General features: G+C 36.2%; 2 protein-coding genes across 7 annotated transcripts in view; one reads left to right on the top strand and one right to left on the bottom strand.

Moving 5' to 3' along the window:
• Positions 1-337: 337 nt before the first annotated feature.
• LOC140151051 (small ribosomal subunit protein uS7m-like) lies at positions 338-10,383 on the bottom strand. The gene is made up of 6 exons (XM_072173251.1): positions 10,252-10,383; positions 5,546-5,707; positions 5,145-5,208; positions 3,725-3,892; positions 2,668-2,805; positions 338-1,883 (listed from the first exon to the last, which is right to left on the bottom strand). The coding sequence occupies exons 1-6, from the start codon at positions 10,344-10,346 to the stop codon at positions 1,803-1,805; spliced, it is 708 nt and encodes a 235-aa protein (XP_072029352.1). The 5' UTR covers positions 10,347-10,383; the 3' UTR covers positions 338-1,802.
• Positions 10,384-13,798: 3,415 nt separating this feature from the next.
• The window catches only part of LOC140151050 (casein kinase I-like), a 66,872-nt gene continuing 53,801 nt past the window's right edge, over positions 13,799-26,869 (top strand). For 2 of the 6 annotated variants that reach the window (XR_011858887.1, XM_072173245.1), the window contains exons 1-3: positions 13,799-13,985; positions 14,126-14,203; positions 22,084-22,194. Coding sequence is in view for 5 of the 6 variants with exons in the window: in XM_072173245.1 (XP_072029346.1) it covers positions 14,128-14,203; positions 22,084-22,194 (187 nt within the window). In the remaining variant the exon portion in view is untranslated. Of the gene's footprint in view, positions 13,986-14,125; positions 14,204-22,083; positions 22,195-22,624; positions 22,680-26,869 lie in introns of those variants that run through there. The other 4 variants (XM_072173247.1, XM_072173248.1, XM_072173249.1 and 1 more) reach the window with 3 other exon arrangements.

The raw sequence follows: 26,869 nt of genomic DNA, 5'->3' as shown, positions 1-26,869 counted from the left end.
TGTACTGATATTGTAGGATAACCACAGGCGGTAGAGAAAAATTATTTCAACAAATAGTGAATTTTTCTTTCAGTAAATATATTATGCCAGTAACCCATGCTGTTTAGAGTTTTGCATAAGGGTCTCAAAGTCACTGGATAACTAATACCAAGTACTAGAATTATGCTTGTTTTAGGAAACAAGACTTGGGTCAGAATAAAGCAGGGGTGTGAAATCTCCTCAAGCTCTTTTTTCAGAGGTCACTCACACCCCTGATAAAGACTGACAATGATATCAGATCAAGAATTTGTCTCTTATTATGAGTTCATCTTGAATATAGACCATGTGTACTATCACATCCATAAAGAAAACATGGGAGTCTCATTTTTTGTTTGTACATACCAAATTTTATTTTGTTATATCACACAGTATTTGAAGAAAAGAATGTGTTTCACCATCCACTATAAGGTTCATCAAGGGCAGTTAGTGACATGAGAATGAATTCCATTTTGCAACTCTTCAAATATTAAGTGTTTACTGGAAGTGCTGTCTACCAAACATGCACAATTAAATGTGGCGGGAGAAACAGATGCTTCAACTTGCTGATGTTGCTGACTGCAATAAGCAAAGAGTAGTTATTGTACAATTCTGTAATGTAAATCAATGCAGTGATAGGCAGAATTTGATACACTTTCTTCAGATCATTGGCTTTAAAATGATTTAGGACATGACAGTGTTGATTACTCATTTGGTGTTCAAAAGTTCTTTTGTTTTCTATTTGTGGCATGTTTAGTGGCCCATATCTTCTTGTGATGGCTTAATTACTGTATAAAAGGAAAATTCAGTGAGGTTTTATTTTCGCCCTTTTACCTGAAATTTCAGAATGGCAAATATAAAAGCCCCTGAAAGTTTATTTGACATACAGGGTTTAATGTGTAGGGTTATGAAACAGACAAAATAACCTGTACAAAACTGCATTTGTAAGGTTTAAGGCCTTAATGCACCACTACACGAACTGCAACATTCACACAAATATCCGCTACACAGTAACATGTCAGTGCAGAGTTTATCTTACAAACCAATTATAATATTTTGCAGTAAACCTTTGATGAGCGCGTACTACTGTGATGTTGCAAAGTCAGAGCGAACAACGCGTACAGCGCAAAGTTCATTCATAAATTTCCACTCAGCAACAGCAGATAGCCTCAGCAGACAAGTGCATTTCAACGCAGTAATTAAATACGCGATATACCCTTAAAATATGCCCTTGTCAAAGGTTTACTGCAAAATATTATACATATAGTAAGCTTTAAGCATTTTATATTTGAAGTGTGGTAATTGTTCCTGATCCTCAAATATAAGTTCCTCCTACATTTTCAAGTTCTTGATACAAATGTCATTTGAATTATAATAAATTGACAAAGTTATATCTATCATGGTTCTTCTTGTAGACTATCAGCATTTATAGGTAGAATATAGTCCCAGTTCAAGATCTGCAGTGTGCTTAATCTTCACTTTGTTGAAAGTCAGCACTTACATTGCACAACTTACAAAGAAAGTAAGGTTATCCCAGTGTCAGCTGACAACACATATGTGAGATTTAATTGCATTGAATACTCTCACTGGTCTTTAGCCTTTATCAAGCACACATGATGACAAGCAAATGTGACTAGAAATGACAAAATAGTGACCGACTTCTTGCCCATGCAGAACTGAGCATGTTAATTCTTAATTGAATTGGGCATGTCACCAACACGGTTCCTGCTTCCTGCATGATAAGTAGAATTCTCAATAATATTGAGTCCATTGTCCTGATAATAGTTTTAGTTCATAGGAAGATGAGCAAATGCTTTGTTAGCTTCACACATTTTATGTAGATTCTGTTTCCTTTCCACTGCCTTGCCCTGCAATGAACAACAGACAACAAAAATACAGTTACAAATGAAGCATATAAATATAAAATTTTTCTCTCTTTCTCTGCTGTTTTCTCTCATTCCTTCTGTGAATTTGTAAAAAGGTGCTTTATAAATCCCATTGTTGTGTCATCTAACATGTTCAGGCACAGACACTAGTGCATTGGCACTTATTATTCAATTCATGTAAACAGGTGTTTGACTCTCAATTGGACTGATTGGTGTCAAATGGTGCTGTGAAGACAATATAAAGGAGATGATGGCATTCCAGAAGTGGATGTCACCTCATGGCCTGGGCTGGCATAAGCCTTGATGGCAAAAAGCATCTGGTTGTGAGAATGGTCTAAAGTCTCTAAACCGAAGAAAGGTAGCCAATATATCATGTATACTAGTCATAGGGGACAGCAGATCAAGATTACCTGGGTGCCGCAGGGTATTAGGTCCGATGTTACTTGTAATTTACATAAATGACTTGGCAGAGAATGTGACAACAAGTGTGCCACAAAAACACTGTGCAAAGGTGAGTGACCGATTTTGAAATGACTCCTTGCAAATTAAAAGCAGCTACTCTTACTCTATACATTGATTCGCTTCAAGTTTGGCAGTGATGTCAATGCTTTTGTGCCGCAAGCATGCCAACCTTGTACTCGTACGAGTATGCTCTGCGCAATTAACATTACGCGCATGATTCAAAACTGTTGCCAGCGAAATACACACATACGTCACTAGCAAACTTGAGGTGATCCCAATTATATTCGCTTTGACTACCACCTACCCTATTATCGTATGCGTCCAGGAGTTCTCTAGAGAGTCGTATTGGCATCTTTGTTTTGACTGGTCTCCTATTGCACTCAGCTAGTATCCATGACATGGCCAGGAAGCGTTGCCTTTGTGGGGTCAGCGGAGTTGGTGCCTACACAATAACAAATATTATATTGAACATCATTTATCATTTTACTGTATATTCTGATCAGGTTGTAATAGGCGGGACTCATAACATGGTGGATTGAGGGCACAGCACCTATGCAAACTGTGCTTTGCGTATTGTGTGACTGATGCTCGCTTATGTGAATTTACGAGGGCGTAAAATGGGACTTTGTTGACTCGAGCAGTAACAACAATTGAATAATTCTCGCCTATTACGAGCTGATCATAGTACATTACAGAATTTTTCGCAATGCCATCATATTTAACACTTGTAGACATAAATGCAATGGTGCAAGGACCATCGCACCCCAATTCCCAAACAACAAGAGTGATGTGTCTGATACACAGCTTTTACTTAAACATTATGACCTATATTTTCTTACAAAGTTCATTTTTACACTTTGGTACTTTGTCCACTAAATCCATTAATTATATTACTATAATGTAGGCCTACATTTTGCATTGGACCTGTCAGATATCTTATCTATACTTTGATCAGCTCGTAATCGGCGGGAATTATAAGGCTTTTACCACTACGCCGAAAAGTAGACCTACATTAAGAGTGATATAGTTAATCTAACTGGACTATATTTTGTGTGTTAAAAGAAAGTAGACAAAGTATAGGACTTCAATTAATAATTTGTAATATAGTTAATCTACCTGGACTATATTTTGTGTGTTAAAGAAAGTAGACAAAGTATAGGACTTCAATTAATAATTTATAATACTTCTGGCGAGATGTCACAAGACAATTCTCCAAATAAAATATATTGACATCAATCCGCGATGTTATAAGGCCCGTCGATTACGAGTTGTAATTTTGTACAAAATTTTGGGTGCATCCATAGCAAACAGGTAAAAAAAGCATCTCATTTTCCAATGGTAGATAAAAGAAAAGCACATACCTGGTATGCCCTTCCTCCTCTTTTGATGGTAGATAATCCTAAAATTGGTTTGGCATTTTCTAAAGCTTGGTGGAAGATTTTGATAGCATTAGTCTCGATGTTCTCCCTCTCAGACTCAGGAGCTTTGTGATATCTCTCCAACTGTTTCATTTTGATGAGTGTAAAGGTCTGTAAACAATATAACATCTTTCAAAGTTATAATCAAAGTCAACACACAAACACGCAAATATATATAACACATGCATAGCTCAAGGTAGATTTTTTGAAAATAGTGTGTGTCTTATATGGTACTTATCAACACAAAATTTACCAAGTGCAATTTGTTTTTCGATATAAATAGGCACACAAGATCACGTTTTGCAGGATTTTTTTTTTAAACTTTATTTTCTTAATGACTTTAATTTTAAAGTAAAAAAGACAAGTATATAATACGAAAACTATTTTTGGAAGGAAAATTATGAAAAAAAAAAAATTCAACTGTATCTTTAAAATTTTGAAAAGGGTCCAACAAAATTTCCTACCCAACGTGATCCTGTGCGCACCCTTTTAAAAGCCTTTAAGAGAAGTCTATATTAGGTTTAAGCCTTAAAAAGAAAACATCAAATCCTGGAGCAGGACCATGACAAACAACACACACCAGTTCAAAATCGTGAACATAAAATAAAATTGTAAAATGATGCTGTCAATTTAATCGATGGGAGTACTTTTATATAATGATCATAATAAAGCATAAATATTTTATCAATTTAAGGGATCTAAAATGAGCGTTTATTGCGTTTCGACAGTATTTTTTGTGGGACATGAGAGCACCTCAGACCTATCGAATTGCATTCTGAATACGAAGCATGTCTTTCTGATATCAAATAATTTTCATTTTTTGAAAATCACAATATAATACAAATTTTATGACAAATTATAAAAATTTGATATTTTTCAAATTTTGATATATAACAGTCCTCGAAGTAAATTATATAAATCTAATGATATATTCTTAAAGTGTATGTAGCAGGGAGGAAAAGCCGACGGTCAATTGAAAATTTTGACCTTTCATATTGAAGATATAGATTTTTTTCCCAAAAAGACCTAATTTTTTTTGGTGTTTTGGGAAAAAAAATCCATATCTTCAATACGAAAGGTCAAAATTTTCAATTGATCGTCGGCTTTTCATCCCACCTACATACACTTTAAGTATAAATCATCAGATTTATAAAGTTTACCAGTACTGTTAAATATCAAAAATATCAATTTTAATGATTTGCCATAAAATGTGTATTAAATTGCGAATTTCAAAAACCAAAATTATTTGATATCAGAATGATATTCTTCGATTCAGAATGCAATTCGATATGTCTGATGTGCTCTAATGTCCCAAAATAAATACTGTCCAAACGTTCATACCCCAGCCCTTAACAAAACATACCTCTGCCATAATTTGTTGTGATACTTCCTTTTTGCCTCCTTTCATCATGACATTCACAAATTTACTGAAACACAAACAGGTGAAATATATTATGATATGGTTTTATTCATATGGACTATAGACAGAGAGGCAAGCTACTGGTTGTTCCATTTTATTATGTACTTTTGAGGAAATTTGGAAGTTAAACAAGTTTAATTTTTTGATTGTTTTTAGACACAGCAAAACACAACCAGTTAAGTATCACTCACTACAGGCAGAGCTGTGACCCGCATTACCCAAGCTGCTGGTCATAATCACCAGTTTAATTTCCATGATTGCACTCCCTCTACAGGGTCTGCGCTACTTCATTTTTTTAAAACAAAGTAGTAATAATAACAAAATAAACCCTTATTATTATTTACCTTACTAATGGATCATACATAAATGTTGACGACATAAAACTTGGAGCTGCTTTGACAGGAACGCTGATATCAACTGGTAGTTTGCCATCTTTATATTCCTCTTTGTCCACTATTGGGTCAACATAGGTTGGTTTGTACCATGCATGTCTTACTTGAGTTAAACTGAAAAAAAGAGGAGACATCAGAATGGAATACATTTATTGACAAGCTTCCCACCCCATTTAACACTCACCCCACATCAGTACCCCTACTCATAAAGATAGGCCTTACACAAGCAGTCATACTTTGATGATGACTTGTTTTTCACCAAAAGACCGGAAAAATGCTATGGAGCGCAAGATATAAATGTAACACACAATATTTAAATATTAACCAAAGGCAAACTTATGCGGTGTGTAAAGGTTCATAAAAGAAATATAGAGGTATTGGACAGGGGTGAAAACCATCTATATCATTGCATCTGTGTGGGGAACCACAAACAATCGTGGTTCCCCACATAAAAATATTTATTGGTAGGTGTTATCCGTATTCCACATGATATGGGTGCCACGTGTAACTTTTTTCCATACCAACTTATGACATACATTTAATTTTGTATGACCACATGCACCGATTTGTAGAACTGGTTGATGGCTTCCTCACTCAAAAGCAGATTTTATGTATTCCTTGGCTTCTTTGCCAATCATTACTTTAATTTGATTGTTTACGTAGACTTACCTATAATCTACACTCAGGGGAGGTGTGCCCACACAATTACTGTTGCTTTGACAAATCTCACCATACATTTGTACCATGATATCTATCAAAAGTGCACTGAGTTTGCGGTATAGCAGGTGGATGCAGGGCTCATCTCTTTGCAAGGGTAAGTTGGTGTCATTAAAGATTCAATTTCCATATTTTGGGAAGAAACAGGACATTAGTTTTGTTTGTGGGGAAGGAATAACCTATTTACTCTTGTTCCAGTACAAACCAGGGGACTGTCTTTTAGAATTGCTTGCTGAACGTATTATTGTCATGAATATTGGCATAGATTTACACAGCTAGGACGAACAAACAGAACGTACTGACAAATAGCGACACATATTTATACGTCAAGACAGACAGGGTCAGCGCTTACATTGTGTGTATAATCTCGCCGATCGTATTTATTATCATGATATTCATTGGCAGAGCTACACACGCAGGTGATGTGATGTACAAACAAGACGGATAGCGATGAATTAAGGGGTACTACACCTGTGGTAAATTTGTGACTATTTTTGCATTTTTCTCAAAAATAATAACACACTGGTAACAAAAGTTATGTATATTATTGGGGCAAGGAATCCAATTATTACACTGAAATTTCAGTGACTCAAGACAAACGGTTCAGTTTAATATAATAGGAAATGAGGTACATCCTAGCGGTACCTTATTTCTAACTATAAATAACAAACCGCTTGCCTTGGGTCACTGAAATTCCAGTGTAGTAATTGGATTCCTTGCCCCTATAATATACATAACTTTTGTTACCACTGTGTTATTAGTTTTGAGAAAATGCAAAAATAGACATAAATTTATCGAGGGTGTAGTACCCCTTAAATTATCAATAACAATCACTAATATGATTTTTTACCAACTTTTTCTGGGTCTTTTTGTTTGGATGTGTTGTATTTGTGAATGATTATACCATGTTGTTTTAGGCCCATAAAGTGATGACATGACCTAGTATATTTACTAAATAAACTAAGTAAACGTGGCATGTTTTCATTGTTTTGTATTGCATATATGTCAAAAATGACAATGACAGACATTGTCCCGGGACATTGACCGTCATTGATCATGTTGATTGACATTGAAAATTCTTGATGCAAAGCTAAGCTAGGCCTAGATGGTGTTTTTCAAACCCAAAACACAAAAAATTGTGTTTTGGGTTGTGACTTGTGAATGTGATATTCCGCCGTAGAGAACACCCTACGCCCAGGGTTAGCGCTTAAAAGCAAAACTATGGGGTCAACATGACCCCATAATTTGTGATTTTACAAAATTATGGGGTCAAACCTTTAAAATTGTCGATACAGAAAGAAAATGATACTACGCATGTAAGTGATGTTACATATCGTAAATTGTAACACTGTACCTGCATATTAGGCAAAAAAAAAAAAAAAAATTGTTGTGTTGCCCTCAACCGTCCGGTCCTAAATCCTGAAAAATCAGGGTTGCAATTTTTTTTTTTTTTTTTTTTTGAATGATGATTTTTACAGATTTGTTCAAAAAATAAATGTTTTTCACTTAAAATTAATATTATATTGAAAGACTAGTCTTTAATTGATGTCTAACAGGTATCCAGAAGTCAAAATTGACAAATGTCCCTAATTGAAGAAGCATTATTTAATATTTGAGGGATTTTTAAAATCTGAAGGTTAAAAAAAGAAAAAAGAAAAAAAAAAAAAAAAAAGAAATCCGACCGCCTCGACCCAACTTTCCCATTTTTCCACTTGAGGGCAACACAACAATATTTTTTTTGGGCCTTACTGTTATTAGTGATTTGCTTACGGGGTACCTGTTTACTTATTCATTAGTAGAGTAGATTACATAGATCTACATATAGGCCTACCATGAGTATACATACCGTATAATTTTACATTAAACATACCAACTGCATGGGAAGGCAACATTCTGTTTCTTTTCCCTTATTTTTTAAAAGTATACCAGATGCTCCTGAAGATTTTAAATATTGGGGGCCCAATGGCACCTGGCTCAAATTATTGGGTGCCAGCCCAATGTTACTTCTCCATATTAAACCACATTGGGGGAGCCACCCCTACCCACACCCCGGTTTCTGAAGCCACTGTATGTATACGTACTCATGATTTATTGAAAGTTTTAAGTGCTGCCTTACTTTTTCAATTATTAAAAGGGCATTTCGTGATCCACAGCATCATCCCCCCACTTTTCTCAAAAAAAGTTGAGATTTTTATATCACTGGAAACCCTCTATCTGGCTATCATAATGTTTATTTATATTATGTACAAAAAATTTCTTGCAGATTAATTCGTTTAGCAAAGATATCGTGAAATTTGAATTTCGTTCTGGTATATATACATACCAGAACAAAATTACAACACATTGTCTATGGAGCAGTGTAATATTTACACATAAGGCCTATGTAATGAAATTATTAGTTTCCCGTCTCCCGCCCGCATCACCTTAATTCAATTTGACCAAAACTGTCATTATTTTCATAAAAAGACAATTATCTGAAAATTGAGATGGAAATATCCAAATTGAAACTCTCAAAATGTCTGACATCCCCTGATCATAATCAGCAGTTTTTCTTAGTTGTAGGGGTAGCGGATGTGGTAAATAATGGAAATTTAAGGATTACCTCATCATGTTTCTAGTGATTACAAAAATTGCAAATTTCTTTTCATTTTAATAAAAACAAATTCAAATCTTTTCTTAATCTGTTGCAAAATGTCTGTACATTAATGATGATCTAAGCATTAGTACCTGTTTTGAGTGGTCTTTCATCAACAATATAGGCCTAGGTAATAGCCATGTAAATGATAGTTTTGACAATTTTTATAAGGCAAAATAAAAAAATAAACATGTTTCACGTCCCCTCCCGCTTCCTTTTTTGAGGTTTCTTCAATTTTATTTTTATTTTTTGAAATTCAGTTATAACTTTTCAAAAAATGTGGCCCTGGTCGAAAATGAGTTTTACACATGTTTCTAAAGAGGACATTTAGAGCTTTCTGAAACTGAAAACCCCATGTTGATACGACTTTTCTTTGTGAAGTTATGTCAATTTATCAATCGCTGAAAAACAATATAAAAAAGAATTTTAACACTTTCTTTGCCAATACATTTTGCATCTCAACATCAATATTAGCGACATCCGACTCATTTCCCTTGATCGTGTCACAAATATGTCTAGGAGGTAGAGATGCTTTCTATAGCCTTGGTAATTAATATTTTTATAAGGTTTTGTGATAGTTCGAGGGGGCCTATCTTTCAGCACAGCAAATAAAAAGAGGCCTCCTCCTTTTTCCCGGCATTATTGTATACGCTAAAACAGCTCTAATTATGGGTATTTACACCGATTTTGCGATAAAAAATAAAAAATAAAAGTCCCCTCTTCCTCCTTTTTTTCAAAAACCCGGACATGAAACATGTTTTTTATTTTACTTGGCCTATAATGAAATTTTCCATAATAATGAAATCATGACCTCATATTTCACTGAAAAAAATGTGACGGGAAACTAATCATTTCATTTCATTAGCCTAATCATGCATTACTTGCAAACGCAAAATCGGAATCAACTGAAATTGTGGGAATAACTAAGCTTTCGTGGATATCTACTGGAAAATGTCATAAAAAGAGGATGCTAGGATCACAAAATACTCCTTTAAATTGTTTTTTTAACAAAATTAAAAAATCTTGAAATTTATGTAAAAGCTTATTTTCCTCTCCACAATTTCAATTTGTATACCATTTCCCAATAAAACGCAAGGCTGACATACTACATAAACAGAATCCTGCCTATTCCTCACTTTTGCACTTCAGGATGTCAGCCATCAGGTAAATTGTTTACATGCATGGACAACACGAAACATTGCAACATTGTCCTACTTCATGGATATTTGAGGGAATTATGTGACATGTTTAGGTCGTTTTGAATATATGTACTATCAATTACATTTTCTCACCAATTTGAACTTACCCAGGTAAACAGAACTCTGCATGACACCGACATAAATGGAGCATCTTCAGATTCCGTAGTGTCCTGTACAGCGCCATGTTGGATTTTATACGCATGCGCTATTATAAATAGAAATACTACGGAATATGTTGAGGGACAAATTTTGCGAGTAATTAATAATAATAATAAACCAATATTTCAGCGCAATTTGCATCGCAGATGCCCCATTGCGCTTTACAACTATAAAAGGAAAATGCACATACATAAAATATACAATATAAAATTTACCCATACAACAGATTAAAATTACTACCACATGCCTCCCACCCGCAATCCAGATCTTCCGAGCAACAACAAACCTGACCAACCAAATCCCCAGCCGCACTCCCCACCAACCTGCGGAATTCATCTCTTTTGATGAATTCCACACGCCTGAAGAACGCGGCCGGAAATTCCACCAATTACGGGTCTCAGAAAACCAAACTGAACTGCAAACGAGAAACATGCAACAATGACCCAGGCACCCCGGCCATGTGGGTGACGATATCATAAACTACACTAAAGTAGCTAAAACCCCGGGGGAGGCACTCCCTATCTGAAATGGCAGGGATAGGATGTGCCTCGGCCATGTTAAAAGTAGAGGGCATTCAGGTCAAATGTACAATTACAAAAATATGGGGTCATTCAGTACACAACCTGAATAAAAATGGGGTCATTCGGTATGAAACTTTGAAAAAAGGATGGTCATTGGGGTAACAAAAATGATGGGAGTCATTGAGTATTGCCAAAAGAGTAATAAAGTATACACATAAATAAGTGCCAAACTGCGTAAAAACAACTTGGCCACCTTGGAAATGTGAAAAATCTCATTATTTCTGGAGGAGAACACAAATACCACCTAAATTTGGGAATTAAAAGGGGGGCCGTTGGGTATAGCAAGAAATAGAAAAAGGGGGTCACTCATTGAGTACATGAATTTTTTTAAAGGGGTCATTGGATAAGAGGTAGGACCATAACACAAATTGGGGGTCATTGGGTACAAGCCGGTTTGAAAAAGGGGGTCTATCCCGAGGCACATGATGCATATCTGTCATGGAAGTGCTCCCCCCCCGGGCTAAAAACATCCAAAATATTGCAGCAATGATATTTAAAAACAAATTTGCCAATGTACATAATCAGTATTAACATGATAAAAAGATACACTAAGAATTAAAAAGATGCTTCTTAAGCATTAGTTTAATTATGATGTCGTAAAAATGGGGGGTAACTTCGGTCAGCGGGGTACTTTGGGCGGTCAAATTTTGTTAAATGGTCATATTCTCGTACAGCATATTTGGTGTCAATTTGTTAAGAAATATATTTGGAAGAAATAATAGTCGCTCATGTCCAATTTCCTCAAAAAAAAAAAAAAAATCAGGATTTTTGACCAAAAATTAGCATTTTTTAAAAATTTTTCAGAAAAAATAAAAATCGATATTGTGAGCAACTTGAGCAAGGATGTGTGCTTGATTAATTTTGCAAGGGGTCAAATGTCACAAAAAACAACAACTTGCCCATATACAGCGAAGATTTTTTTGATTTTTTTTCTTCATGGAATGTAATACTCTGACCAACTTGAGTTGCCCCAAATGCGGGGTAACTTTGATCATGCTATTTTGAACCCCTAGGGCACCCTTACGAAATTATTAAAACATCTTTTTCAACTTCAAGGTGTAGAACGGAACCCTAATGTCATAAAAAAGAGTTAATTAGAAATATAATTGGTTTTGTTTGGAAGCAGTGATTGAAAAACTCTGAAAAGTGCCGGCAAAGTTACCCCATTTTACGGTAAGCGCCAGTAGTAAACTACAAGACAAGACACGACAAGACAAGACACGACAAGACAAGACAAGACAAGACAAGACAAGACAAGACAAGACAAGACAAGACAAGACATAAGCATATCCCGGGAAGCCTACCTATAATAAAAGTGTGCTACAAATGTATTTAAATTATATTAGTAGCTGCCAAGCAAAAACAAACATGTTTTAAAGTGTTATAAAGGTCTAAACGTGTTTTAGTTTCAGTCAAAACTTTTTTGTAACATTTAAAGGCCCATTCAGTGATCCCAGCGTAAGTATAAAATTAAAATTGTTTATGAATTTTGCCTAAAAGTGAAGGATAAGTCATTCAAATTGTCCTAATGCCCTTCTAAGGTAAAAAGTCATATTTTGGCCTTATTCCTTATTTGGTCACATAAAAATAAGGCTAATAATATCCAAAAACAGTGTAAAAAAGAAGAAAACAAAATCAGATACAAAAGCCACATTTTGGATTTTTTCCTTCTTCTACAATGTTTCTGAAAAATGAGCAAATCGTTGATCTAATACGCCTTTAACCTTTCTACAATTTTTACGATTGCAATTTAGGACAAGCACATGATGAGAATTTGCCAATAAAATATATGGGGTGGGGTGTGAGGTGTCACTTCTCACCCCCTCCGGTGATGGCCCTGCACACTGCCATAACAATTTGTAAGCGCTCTTTTAGCAAAGTCATAGTTCATTGAATTTACAACCGTATGACAAAACAGGCGAAAATAGTAACTTTTTGCACAAGATTTGAAATTTAAAGAGAATTGGTAATTGCTCATGACTCTATGGACAATATAAGTGTGTTTAATGACATAAAATTTGACAAATATTGTAAGGAACACTAGAGGTTTTGTCTTTTAAAACCTACACTTGGTCAAAAAATGTACTTGGATAGGTAGTTTTTAACAGATTTACTAAAAGTGTTTTTAGGGGAAAGTGTTAGATGAAGGGAACACTTGAGGTTTCGACAAAAACCAATTAAAGAGGCCCATTTTTCAGCTAGAAGCTCCACAGCTCTCACATTGCTATGCACTGAACCGTGTAGTGTAATCAAAGACTGTGGTGGAGACATTCACTGCTTGTTGTCTGCTTGGAAGCTCTTGGAGGAAAACCACTGGATGGGGGTTATGAGAAAAATTTCTGAATTGCTTGATTGATCTACTGATATAAAACTGAATGATTATTGAAGGATGGATTTCACTGCCAGGATTCATTTATTGGTTGAAAAAAAAAATGAATTGCTTGCTCGGCTTGTTTTTTTTTTGCTTGCTTGCTCGATTGATTGATTGATTGATTGATTGACTGATTGATTGATTGGTTGGTTGGTTGGTTGATTGATTGATTGATTGATTGATTGTTTGATTGATTAATTGATCGGATTGAACAATTAATTTCTCTAGGGTTGATGATGTTCATGGTTAATTGATTGCTCATTTATTTATTTATTTATTGAATCACTAGTTCAACAGAGGCCAAGAGCTGCTATAAAGTTTTTAAAGTTCTGCAATGAATTAAAAATGTCTGGTTGACCAGATTTAAATTAAATCTTAATTTCAACATACCCAGATGAATGAGAGTCTACACAGTTTGAATATCATTTTACTTTTTATGGATGTCGTCGTCGTCGATCATGGCGGCCCTAATGGTTCACCTGAAATCCGGGTGCTTTCCCTTGTTAACACCTGAAATGCGCTTGCGCATTGGTGATCAACAACAAGAAAAATCTCTGAAGTAAATAAAAATGGCTACTTCTGGTTGTATTAGGTGAAAACAACGCCCCAAAATCCGCATCATCTTGTCTCATCGCAGTATTTAATAAGTCTGATTTATCATTCATACAAAAGCTAAATGATATCTAGTTGGAATTCAGGGAGTTTGGTGTGATTTCATCCTTTAGAGAAGGTAAAAACGTCAACATTGTTTCAGCAATTCCGATTCGATCTGTCAGAAAATTCTTTTTGACGATGACCTCATTCATGATCATCGGTTTCCTCCCTTACAATGAAATTTAATATTTTTATTTTTGTCGTATATTTCATTAGGAATGGAGCTGAGAGTGGGTAACAAGTATCGGCTCGGTCGGAAGATTGGAAGCGGCTCGTTTGGCGATATATACCTCGGTAAGTTCGTGTTTATTTGGCGATTTTCACGTCGCCTTTTGGCTTTTTTCCACAACAACAAACAGCTGATCAAGTCCGTACATGTACAATCAGTGTCCACTATTGAAAATTGTGCACGTATGGCCGGTGTACATGAATAAATTACTGCATGTAGTAGATTGATTTGTACTCAGATTTTAGCAGATTATCAAATGTAAATCATTTTTTCAATAATATTTATATCATGTGTGGACATGGCCCAACCAATGCAAAAATCACTGCAATTCTTGTGAAATGACAGTTTTTAAAAAGAGGGGCCCGGAGGGTCAAGTCAGTCAAGATCATTCATGAGATGGACTGACATCTTAACCTGTCTAGGCCGAGCATGTGTCTGTCCGAAAATTTGACCCTTTGGCTTTGATCTGTGTAGTGGTGGCTTGCTGCCATGGCCAGGCAGTTCCAATACATGAATTTATAATTGAAATCCTGGCTCCCACCGGGAGTTCCAACAAGTGCTGTGTCATATGTTTTAGACAATAATAACTCGCACCTTCTATTTTGAGGTCATTGTGTCAAATCGGAGGTTTTGTTTTGGGCTGAGGTATTTTTCCGAGGGAGCGGTAAAATAAGGCCCAAAACAAAACCCGACGATTTCACACAATGACCTCAAAATAGATGGTGCAAAGCTTTTATTGTCATTCATTACTGTCGTATCTAATATTTTGAACAAATCAAAATGGCATTTTATGTTATTTTAATTTTTATGCCATAAAACGCTGTTAAATTATACCAGTTTTAATCATTGTTGTAAGACCCTACAAAAAAATCAACCAGGTGAATATAACATGCGCCGACAACAAGAGCTACCAATCACAGAAGCGCGACGGCATCGCATAGGCGTGTGCGTTGCCATTAACGCGTAGCTTATACACGCACGCGCGCGCAGAAGTCATTGTTGCGCGTCCGGAGTCATTGTGAGTTATTTAATGACCTCGCAATTAGAGCCCGGTCAGGCAATCAATTTCTTTTGATTGGATTACAGGCTTCACGTATATTAATGAGGTTATGAATATGTGTTAACGTTGCTCCATAAAATGATTGCAAATTACACATTTGTTATCATTTTTCACCACAAAATATGATATGAAAACATAGCACAGGTGAGCAATGTATGAATTATTCACATCCATTTAATATATACAAAATGTAGTATTACATGTATTATGCTTTGATGTCCACTTGTTCAGCATGTCCAGTTCTGAACCATTTCACTGAGATACGCAATGGTGCCAGTGCTTGAGTTGAGATCTGCATGATCAGAATAACGAATTTTGAAGCTTGCACAGGTTTACCAATTTGTGGCTATGGATTTTCCAGAGCAAAAGACATCAAACAAATTTTGATTTTTGCACTCAAAAATATGACACATTTTGGGGACAACCAAAATGTTTTGAGGACAAGCAGAATTTATGCTTTAGTTGTACTCCCTTGCTCGAGAAGTCAAGCCACAAATTTGACCATCGACAGCTTCACATTCGAAGCAAGAGACCATTGCATTTGAAATCCCTGAACCATGACACCTGTCAGGCTGTGTAAAAAGCAATGGAAGTTCAGAAAAAGTTCAGAAAATTTTGTTAAAATTGCAGTTCAACTTAATTTTTGACTGTATTAGCAACCTTTAGTTTAGGTTTAAATCAAATTTACAGTCCACTCAACATTACAACAATCCAATATCCAAATCTCGACAAAAAAGAGGATAACATCTGTTCAAAAAACGTCAACGAGGATGAAGGTCTTTTCGCAATGGCAATGATTGGCCGACACGCTCATCTTGATTTTATTTACAAATCAGACCCCGGCCCCTACTAGATTAGTTAGGCAAAAAAAAAAAAAGGTTTGTCTTGTGTCTCCCGAGCGATTTAATGCTGTGTACATATGGTACAATTTTTTATTTTATCAATATATCAAGTGTTCAGGGCCCTTGAACACTCACCGGGTTTTGGCCCATAAATGTTTTGCCAACATTTGGCAATTTGTCTTCATTTTTTTAAAAATAAAATAAAAATTTTTATTTTTGAACGTTTTCACCATCAGAAGTCTAATGCGCGCGGGGAACCTGAGACAAACCTATTTTAGTATTTTTTTTGCCTTAACGTAAGCTGGCCTGAAGTCTTGGAATGATTATCAACAATAATGGATCATGTGACTTTGTTTGATGCTCTATTTCCACAGGGCACACATTCCTGATTAATTTTTTCATTTATTTGAAATCCAAATTATCCTCGTATCCCCTGTACCAGTACCGTAAGTTCTAACTACATGTTGATGTTTTAAATTGAAAACTAATTGTACGGTAATTAATGTACCATTTCTATTGTGGATGCGTCTCTCTTTGTGGTATGCTATATGCAGCGGAAGGGAGATGCATCACTACATTAATGATGATGAGAAGTGTGGACCCGAGAGTAATGGCAAATTCTGTATTTTTTTTTTATTTGGGCCCATGACCTTTGACCTCTGGGGCCAAAATGGGCAAGACCCCAACACATCTGTGGGGGTACAATGTAGGTAGGGCCCACTTACAAGTGTGCCAAATTTATATGTTGTGTGCTTCAGGCCTTGTCTTTTGAAAATTACTGGCGAGTGACAAACCACTCTCCTCAAAACTTGTCAGGGAGTGATTTTAATCACTTGTATTAATTATTACACCAAATGTAGGCGAGTGATAAAAAGCTCTCCTCAGGTTAATTTTAGGCGAGTGATCACTCTCACTCGCCTCAAAAGACAAGGCCTGGTGCTTACTAAAAATAAGAGGCCTGTACAGCAAGGTCTTAGGTACATTGTAGGATTTGAAGGTTTGGATATGTGTAAATTCAAAAACCTGGGTGTGTAAATTAATTCAAGATTTGTAACAAAGTATAGCCCATGTGGGAAAAAAAAACAAAAACTGGTACAAGTATGTACTGCATTTAGTCATCTCCAAAGAAGATAATCTTAAAATGTCTGAGGTGCAGTCTGCATAATTTGCTTATGCAGGGGTAGGAGTAGGAGATTGTTGTCTACCTCTGAGGTGCAGTTTGTATAATTTGCAGTTTGTATAATTTGCTCATACAGGGGTGGGGAAGAGACGGAAGAGGGAGGTTGTTGTCACTCCTGTATGTGCAGTCTGCATACTGTAATTTACTCATTTAGGAGTGAACAGAATGAGGTTGTTGTCTTGTCTACCTCTGAGATGCAGTTTGTATTTAATTTGCTCATGCAGGGGTGGGAAGTAGGAGGTTGTTGTCTACCTCTGAGGTGCAGTCTGTTGCTCATACAGGGGTGGGGTAGAGGGAGGTTGTTGTCTACCTCTGAGGTGCAGTCTGTTGCTCATACAGGGATGAGGTAGAGGGAGGTTGTTGTCTACCTCTGAGGTGCAGTCTGTCGCTCATACAGGGGTGGAGTAGAGGGAGGTTGTTTTCTACCTCTGAGGTGCAGTCTGTAGCTCATACAGGGGTGGAGTAGAGGGAGGTTGTCTACCTCAGAGGTGCAGTCTGTAGCTCATACAGGGATGGAGTAGAGGGAGGTTGTTGTCTACCTCTGAGGTGCAGTCTGTCACTCATACAGGGTGGAGTAGAGGGAGGTTGTTGTCTACCTCTGAGGTGCAGTCTGTCGCTCATCCATGGTGGAGTAGAGGGAGGTTGTTGAATGTTGTCTACCTCGGAGGTGCAGTATGTTGCTCATACAGGGATGGAGTAGAGGGAGGTTGTTGTCTACCTCTGACTTGTGCAGTCTGTCACTCATACAGGGTGGAGTAGAGGGAGGTTGTTGTCTACCTCAGAGGTGCAGTTTGTTGCTCATACAGGGGTGGGGTAGAGGGAGGTTGTTGTCTTCCTCTGAGGCAAGCCTGAAACAAACAGGTGCCGAGCGAATTTGACCCTACGGTTACCGAGTTTTAACGCCTGGATCCAACCAGAATTACACGCCCCAGGCGCCAGAGAAAATCTGTATTTTCCGCCCGTTGATGACCAGTATTGCTCCATTTTGACTAGTTCAGTGCTCAGGAAATGGGCCAGTAAAACTTCGTTAGGCAAGCTTATTTTCACTCAAAATATTGCCAATTTCCAATGTGTTTTCATACGGTATCTTATCTTTTACCTAATATTTCGCCAGTTTTCCTTGATATTTGCCTTCAGGGCTCATAATTTTGGCAGTATTTTGCCTTGTTTTCTGGTGTAGAGGATCACTAAATCGCTATGTGATCGCTATAAAAGACTGCCATCTTGGATTTTGCTGATGGTGTTTCTAGACTTTTTTTTAATTTTCCTAAAATCATGAAAAAAAGACCTGGTACATGTACATGTAAGGCCAAATTGAGTCCTGATTTTAGTCATTTATGGATTCACATTCACATATTAATGGAACTAAATAAACGTTTTTTTAACTGGTCTGGTCTGTTCATAATAACGTTGTTATAACTTATTGTTAACTTGTTGTGGCAATAATTAATAATAAATTAACATGGATCTAAATATATCAAATAAATAGTCTAATAAATTAAATAAATTCTACAGTCTAATAAATGAATAAATGTCTTGCATGAGCATAGAAAGCTGTAAAAATAACAAAAATAAGCATTTTGATACTTGAGAAAAATAACTCCTGGCTCTTTAAAAATGGCTCCTGGTTCAATAGAAAATAACAGGACCAGGAGCCGCTTTTCCAAATGTTTGGCTCCTGGTTCAGACTTATTTCCAGGCCTGCTCTGAGGTGCAGTGTGTTGCTGCGGGTAGAGGGAGGTTGTTGGTTACCTCTGAGGTGCAGTCTGCACAATTTACTCCTGGGTGGGATGGTAGTAGGAGCAGTGTTGGAATTAAGCATTTTTTTATGCGTAGCAAAATTTGCTTTCAATACTTTTCTCTTGGTATACTATCCACATACAACAGTGTGTAAGTCTATGGCATAAAAATGCTACTCAACTCCAAAATTGTGTAGCAAGTTGATAAAATTGTGTTGCATTTTGCTATGATACCAGGTACCAGCTATTTCCAACGCTGAGTACATGTAGGAGGAGGTTATTGGCTACCTCTGGGTAAGGGGTTGCAGTCTGTATAATTTGTTCAGGCAGGAGTGGGGTAGGATGAGGTTGTTGTCTGCCTAGATCTGAGGTGCAGTCTACATAATTTACTCATGCAGGGGTGGGAGTAGGAGGAGGTTATTGGCTACTGCTGGATTCCACTCTGTATAATTTACTCAGGCATGAGTGGGGGTAGGAGGAGATAGATTATTGGCTACCTCTGAGGTGCAGTCTGCATAATTTACTCACATATACAGGGGTGGGGTAGTAAGAGATTATTGAATATTGGCTACCTCTGCATAATTTACCTATACAGGAGTGGGGTAGTAGAGGTTGTAGTCTACCTCTGAGATGCAATCAGTTGGAGATTGTTGTCTCTCATTGAGGTGCAGTCTGTATAATTTATTTATGCAGGGTATAAGTAGAGGGACTGCCTCTGAGGTACAGTCTGTGTAATTTGCTCATACAGGGTGGGGTAGGATGAGGCTGCAGTATGCATTTACTCATGCAGGGGTGGGAGTTTAGTTTAGAGGAAGTTATTGTCAACTTCTGGGTTGCAGTCTATACAATTTACTCATACATGTAGTATATAATTTATAATATAATTTACTCATGCAGGAGTAGGGGTAGGACTAGGAGGTTATCTACCTCTGAGGTGCAGTCTGTATAATTTGCTCATACAGGGGTGGGGTAGAGGGAGGTTGTCTCTCTTGTATGTGCAGTCTGCATAATTTGCTCATGCAGGGGTGGGGCAAGGCATTAATTAGCCAGAGGGGCATCTTTAGGGTGTTCAAGATGGTCAAAAATACCATATTCTACAAAATCAGGGTGTCCACTTCCTATTTGACACTCCATTATAAAAATCAGAATTTTACTAGGGTGTCCAAATTGAAAACGGCATCCAAATGACACCTGGATACCCCTCTGGCTAATGCCTTGGGGTGGGGTACTAGGATGAGGTTACATGTGCAGTCTGCATTTAATTTACGGTACTTAAGATGCAGGGATGGGGGTAGGAGATTATTGGCTACCACTGAGGCGCAGTCTGCATAATTTACCTAGATGCAGGAGTGGGGGTAGGAGGAGGTTGCAGCCTACCTCTGAGATGCATCAAGGGGAGATTGTTGTCTCTCATTGAGGTGCAGTCTGCATAATTTTCAGTGAATCAAAATGGGTTCAAGTCATCACATGCATAATGCATGCATTTAAAGTTGCAAGAAAAAACACATGTCCCACAGAACATAAAATTGAGGTTCATTCATATACTGACATGGCCTTTCCATTCTTGGTCTCCCATCACTTCCCCTGTAATAAACCCTGCCAGAGCAGCCCTCCTGTTCCTGAAGGCCTCCCTTGCTATTCCCAGGGATAAACACAGCAACCAAGAGTTAGATATATCAATCAAGAAAGAAGTCTACTGTAGTAGGATTTGCAATGCGAATTTAATTTGCATCAAGTCCATTTTTTGAGGTCAGAACAAGTTCAATGTGAAAACAGTTCTGTGCTTTAAAATTATAATTGTGATTGCAGACTTGCCATCACATGTATACAGATGATGTAGACTATAAAGATTGGCCAGCATGTCCATGTGGATGTGTAATAATACATTGTATTATATGATATGAAATAAACTTCCACAGATATTTTTATGTAAGCAGAAAATAGTACGTTGGTTGTTATGAGGGACTAGGAGATAAAAATTGTGATTAATTTTGTGAAATGGTCAACCTAAATAATTTGATCTTTTTAATAAACAGCCTAGCCTACCGTTTTGTTGCAATTTAAAATTGAATGAGATATTATAACAAAATTTTAAATGTAAAATTGATTTTGCTAACTGCAACTCGCATAATACATATAAAAAGACATGATCTTTTTATATATTTCTAACAGTATGATACACGAATGTAACAGTGACTGCAAGTGTGTATTACTTGCAATAGTAGAAATTAATCACAGACAAACCAGCAGGTAGCAAATATGAAAAGCATATCACGCAGCACTAGAGCGAGATGTAATCTGTTCGACTGCTTGCTGCTCATAATGACACTTAGATCAGGTGTAGTTTGACTACTGTAGCTAACTCTTACTGTGAGTTTACCTATTGAAAGGCTTACTGGTGTTTACTGAATTTGTAAATTTAATTCATCGAGCATCACATTTTGCCAGTCAAATGTTTGTCGTTTTATATATTTCAGAAAAATGTCAGATTCAAGTGTTGAAGGGTGTTCTTGATTTTTGATTGGGTGGGGATGAGCAGGTGTGATTTTTTTTAAAACCTGAATTTTTCAGATCTATGAACTTCCAAACATGAAGACAGCAAAAGAGCGCGAATTGAATCATGATAAAATCAGCGAGGGCCCACAAAAGACACATCTGGCGGGCCCATATGGCCCGCAAAATTTGTGGCAATTTGCTCACTTTTTTGTGGGGTTCATAGGTTACTAATTCAGGCCCACAAAAATTTGTGAGGGCCCTCAAACATTTAAGACCAAATGGCCCTCAGAAATTCTGGCTTATTTCGAGGCCTGTTTGCACAGTAATTGCAGTTGTATAGCACCAAGTACAATGTACTGTACATAGTAGTAGCTCTACATTTTAAGGTCAGTTCCTGTACAGTTACCATGCATTGAAAATAAATAAATTTTGTTTTAGAAATGCATTTGTGGGCTGTCAATATAAATCTGCATCATCATACATATTATTAAATGACCCTCCTCCTTGTTATACAAAGTTTTTTAACTGTTTTTACTCTACCCAAACATGCGACCCACCCACCTACATGTACATGTAATAAATGATCTAATTATGATATTGGTCTTTTATCTTTTTCCTTCCTTTACAGGGACAAATATTACAAATGGTGAAGAAGTAGCAATCAAATTAGAATGTGTCAAAACCAAACACCCACAGCTCCACATAGAGAGCAAATTTTACCGGATGATGCAGGGTGGAGGTAAGATAACTTAAAGGGGAAATTTTCATGTGACGTAAATTCATGCTTTGTGCGCTCTTCTAAGATTGTGTGAAACTGTTAAAACTTGAAATATTAGCGATATTTGTATTACAGTACCGTAGGTAGATGTACATAGAAGCAAAAACATTTCAGCAAATGTTGAGAAGTAGCAATCAAATTAGAATGTGTCACAAACACCCACAGCTCACACGCATATAGAGAGCAAGTTCTACCGGATGATGCAGGAAGGAGGTAAGATAACATGGAGGAAATTTTCATGTGACATAAAATTATGTTTGTAGTACGTGCTCTTCTAAGCTTGCGTGAAATTAAGATTGTGTGAAACTGTTAAAATTTGGCGAAATTATACTAGATGTACATGTATGTAGATTGTGGAAACAAGCAAAATAATTTCAACAAATGGAAAACCAAACACCCACAACTCCACATAGAGAGCAAGTTCTACCGGATGATGCAGGGTGGAGGTAAGATAGCATGAAGGAAATTTTTCATGTGACGTAAATGTTTGTTCTTTGTGCGCTCTTCTAAGCTTGAGTGAAATTAAGATAATGTGAAACTGTCTGGAGAAACATGAAATATTAAAATTACATAAATGTGTAGGCAAGCAAAAACATTTTGTTGTAAATTTTACATGGAGAAGTAGGAGCAAACAAAATAGAAAATTTTGTCAAAACCAAATATCCACAGCTCCGCATAGAAAGCAACTTTTACCAGACGAGGTACTTAGAGGAATATCATATTTTCATGCTACATAAATGTTCACCCTTTGCAGAATTGGGCTTCTCTAAATAAAGTGAAAATGTTTATTGTGTAAATTTTGTGAAGTAGCAAAGTTAAAAAAATTGCTGCAGCACAGAAATAACCATTTTACAATCAAATTAAAAAAACATTTGAATTCTTTTTAAGTTCGGAACACTCCATGGCCATTCTCTCAGGTACATTTGTTGTACTTCTTAGAAACAACCTGACTGTTCCCATGTAGCTAAATGCCAAGGGGTCAATAATTACTGGGTAGCCAAGGTATGAAGGCTGTGAGAAATAAGGCAGGTCATTGAACTCATCTTACTACATGCTCAATTTCATGTGGGTTGTTTTTAAGGACAATTTTATAGTTTGATCAATCCAAAACTAGCAGGATTATACATACTTGTATGGCCATGAAATTGGCCAGTAGGGTTGCCAAAAATGTGTAAAATTTTCTGAAATAAATTGCGCAAAAACCACCACCTCTACAGCAAAATAATAGAAACAAAACAAAACAAAACAAAACATTGAATTATTATATTTGAGAATACTTCATGGCCCTGTGCATTATGTTCTCTCGGGTACATTTCTTAGAAACAACCTGACTGTTCCCATGTAGCTAAATACCAAAGGGTTCATGATTAGTGAGTAGCCAAGGTATGAATGCTGTGAGAAATAACATCTAGTCATTGAACCCATCTTTATACTACATGTTGTGAGTATTTGGGTTGTTTTTAAGGACATTTTTTAGTTGATCAGTTCTGAACTGGCAACTACATGTACTGTCTACTGATTCTGATTTACTTTTTGTGAGATCTTTACATCATCACCATAGATCCTTATCCCCAGGCCTTAGAATGGATCCACTCAAGTTCTACATGTACAATATAGTGGATTCTGCAACTTTTACAGATCATGATTACATGAATGACACACAATTTCCACAAATCTAGTAAAAATATTAATTTAAAAATGCCATACCTTCTGAATGTCCAGCAATATGTGTCCACTCAATTTCTGACTAGAGTGGATCCCCGAGAGTGGGTCTATGAATATCTGTATATTGAACTGCGCTCATGCGCTGTTAGGGAAATTTCACCCAGATACTGTGAATACGAACAGAAGTAATCAGCTAGTTACATGTACCGGTACTGAAGTTACATGACATGCAAATGCCCAACAGGTATTTTGTTTTCCTAGCTTTTAACTAGCTCATCAAAGGTTAATAACAACATGATAAAAACCAATGCCATGGTACAATCAGAAAATAGCCAAATGGAGCTAGTTGGTGATGGGTACTGAAGTGTGCAATCACAAGGTTTGAAATTATTGAATTTAGCTAGGAGGTAACCCCCCAAAAAAAAAAAAAAAAAAACAACAGGAAGAGATGAAGAATGACAGAATAATTTATTCATGATTAATTAATTATGATTATTACATGTATATGGTCATTTTCACAGTAAAGGGTGTAACTTTTGATTTTTAGGGTCAAAATTTCAAACCACTTAAATATGTTTCTGTTTACTGTAATCATGCATAGAAGCAACTTATTTTCAAGTAAAATAATGTTTCAAGGCTTAAACCTTTTGATTTCTGATAAAAAATTGACATTTCCATAACATTTTGGTTAAAATCTAAGAAAAAATGTATTTTACATAAGCTCAGAAAATTATGACATGAAAGCTGGAATACATGTGAAATCCCATTCCAAAGTAAGTCAACAGATATAAGTTAAATTTTATACCATGTTTTGCTATGTTTGTAATTGCAATTTTGAAAAATTTTAACATCAACGGTCATTTGCAATGGAAATTTCCCAACCTTAAACATATTTTTTAAGTTTTAATTGGGTTCCTAAAATAATTTGAATGTCTAACTTCATGTACAAATACTACTTGATGAAAGGAACCTCCCAGCCAAGTTTCACAGAAATTGGAGTTATTTTCTAGAATTGGCAATTCAAGCGATCTGTGTTTCGGAGGCTTCAGTTAACAACACCGGTGATCATAAAAGTAAAATATTTGGCTAACTACTACAAGTTGACATGAAAAAATAGGTAAAAAATATCACAATTACCAATTTTCATGCATTGCTTCTAAGTATTGAATTTCAGTTGTGACAAAACTTAAATTATCACAGCAAGTCATTTTTTTTGTTTCGGAGGCTTCATGTTAACAATGGGTAAACATTGCAGAAGTAGTTTTTTTGAAAACAACACTGTTGGGATCATCTAAGCTGTTATTTTCTTGTGTGTATTGAATCAATGATTCTATGTGGCAGATATTGTAGATTTATAACATGGTAATTTTTTCACCCATTTGTTAAGTATGGTGTTATTTGCATGTGAAGCCTGCGAAACGGACTTTCTTGGGTATCAGTATATTTTTCAAACATTAACCATAATATCAAATTTTTTTTAAATTTATGACATTCTGCACATATCATGTAACAATTACAATGCAGATATCAATATGGAACACACCAATTTAGATATGCATAGATGATAATTAACCTAATTGTTGTTTCGGAGGCTTCATTTGTTTCGGAGGCTTCAATTGTTAACGGAAAGTTTGTATTGGGTCCCATTTTCAAACGGTGATATATATCTCCATGATTTAAAAACAAGTGACTTGAGGATCTACTTTGCTACATTTTGATAAATAGATTGGATGAGCTCTTTTATTCATATTTGCCCAAGCTTGCTGAACAGTTTGTTTCGGAGGCTTCAAAAAAGTTAACGGAAAAATGGCTCTTTGAAGTCAAGATTTTATAAAAATTTTAAAAGCTTGCAAATCGACTAATTTTTGTTACCCATTTCAAGTTAAGATATCAACTGTTATAAATCAAGAAGAAGTGAAGAAATAACCAAGAATTATGAACCAAAGCTATACCCACAAAGTTTGTTAACAATTGTTAACGGAAAATGAAGCCTCGAAGCGACAAATCTCAAGTCCGGTTCTCAAAAATACAGGGCTGTTCACATGTGGCAGTGTTTACTGAACATATGACCATACTTTCAGGATAAGAAAAATTATCCATGAACTAACTGAAGAAAACACAGGGTTTTACAAAAATGTTACTGTTTTTTATAGTTTTTCAAAATGGCAATATTAGGTACATTTAAGCCTGCTAAAACTGAACGCAGTAACTCCCGAAGATGATTATGCTACCCAAGGTAGCTGCTAACTAGATGACTTATGTGGCCAAAAATCATGGAATTATGTGGCTTTATTAGAACACTACGGATCAAAATGTTAAAAATCCAAAGTTACACCCTTTACCGTGAAAATGACCATACATGTATGCAATGGCATTTTAAGACTACATTATAGTAATACATATGTACAAATGTAGGCCTACTAGTGGCATATGAACTTTGTCATACAGGTGTAAACTCCCTAGGGGAGGTTTGCTTGGAGGTGCCAGACCTGAAACTTTTCCTCTTTAATAGCAGATTTCACTTTTATGTTGATTAAATTTACTTTTATTTCCATGTTTTCTTCAAGTTATTTTCAGCACAATTTGAGCCATTTTCCCTAATTTTACACTGTTTTTGAGCATTTTCAGCTTTTTTCACCAAATGTTAGTTTCAGGTCTAAGTTTCCCTCCGCGTTACCAGGCTCATTCCGTGGGAGGGCTATAACAGGCTTGAGCAATAAAATTTAAAGACCTACAGTACTTGTAAGAAAAAATGCACCCCTATTAAATGGCGCTAGTCTAAAAGAGGACATTTTAATCATGTTAATTTATGCTGGCCAGTTAGGCCTATAGTGTGTCTACAATAACATTAGACAGCGAGTTGTGTAGGCCTATACCATGTTGAGTCATAACGGTATTCACAGCTAATTATTTATATGGCAAGTGAAATTTACAATTTTTCATATTGAAAGTGTATGCCAATAGAACCCAA

The sequence above is a fragment of the Amphiura filiformis genome, chromosome 4 (assembly GCF_039555335.1).
Source record: "Amphiura filiformis chromosome 4, Afil_fr2py, whole genome shotgun sequence".
Classification (NCBI taxonomy): domain Eukaryota; kingdom Metazoa; phylum Echinodermata; class Ophiuroidea; order Amphilepidida; family Amphiuridae; genus Amphiura; species Amphiura filiformis.
This window is presented reverse-complemented; position numbering and strand designations above follow the sequence as displayed.

Bases quoted from the DNA above. Each gene is read 5' to 3' on its own strand.
- LOC140151051 (XM_072173251.1), bottom strand. From the start codon at position 10,346: ATGCGTATAAAATCCAACATGGCGCTGTACAGGACACTACGGAATCTG. The intron at 2,806-3,724 runs GTATGTGCTTTT...GTTATTGTGTAG, and splicing joins GAGGAGGAAGGGCATACCAG to GCACCAACTCCGCTGACCCC. The intron at 1,884-2,667 runs GTAGGTGGTAGT...TGTTCATTGCAG, and splicing joins TGGACGCATACGATAATAGG to GGCAAGGCAGTGGAAAGGAA.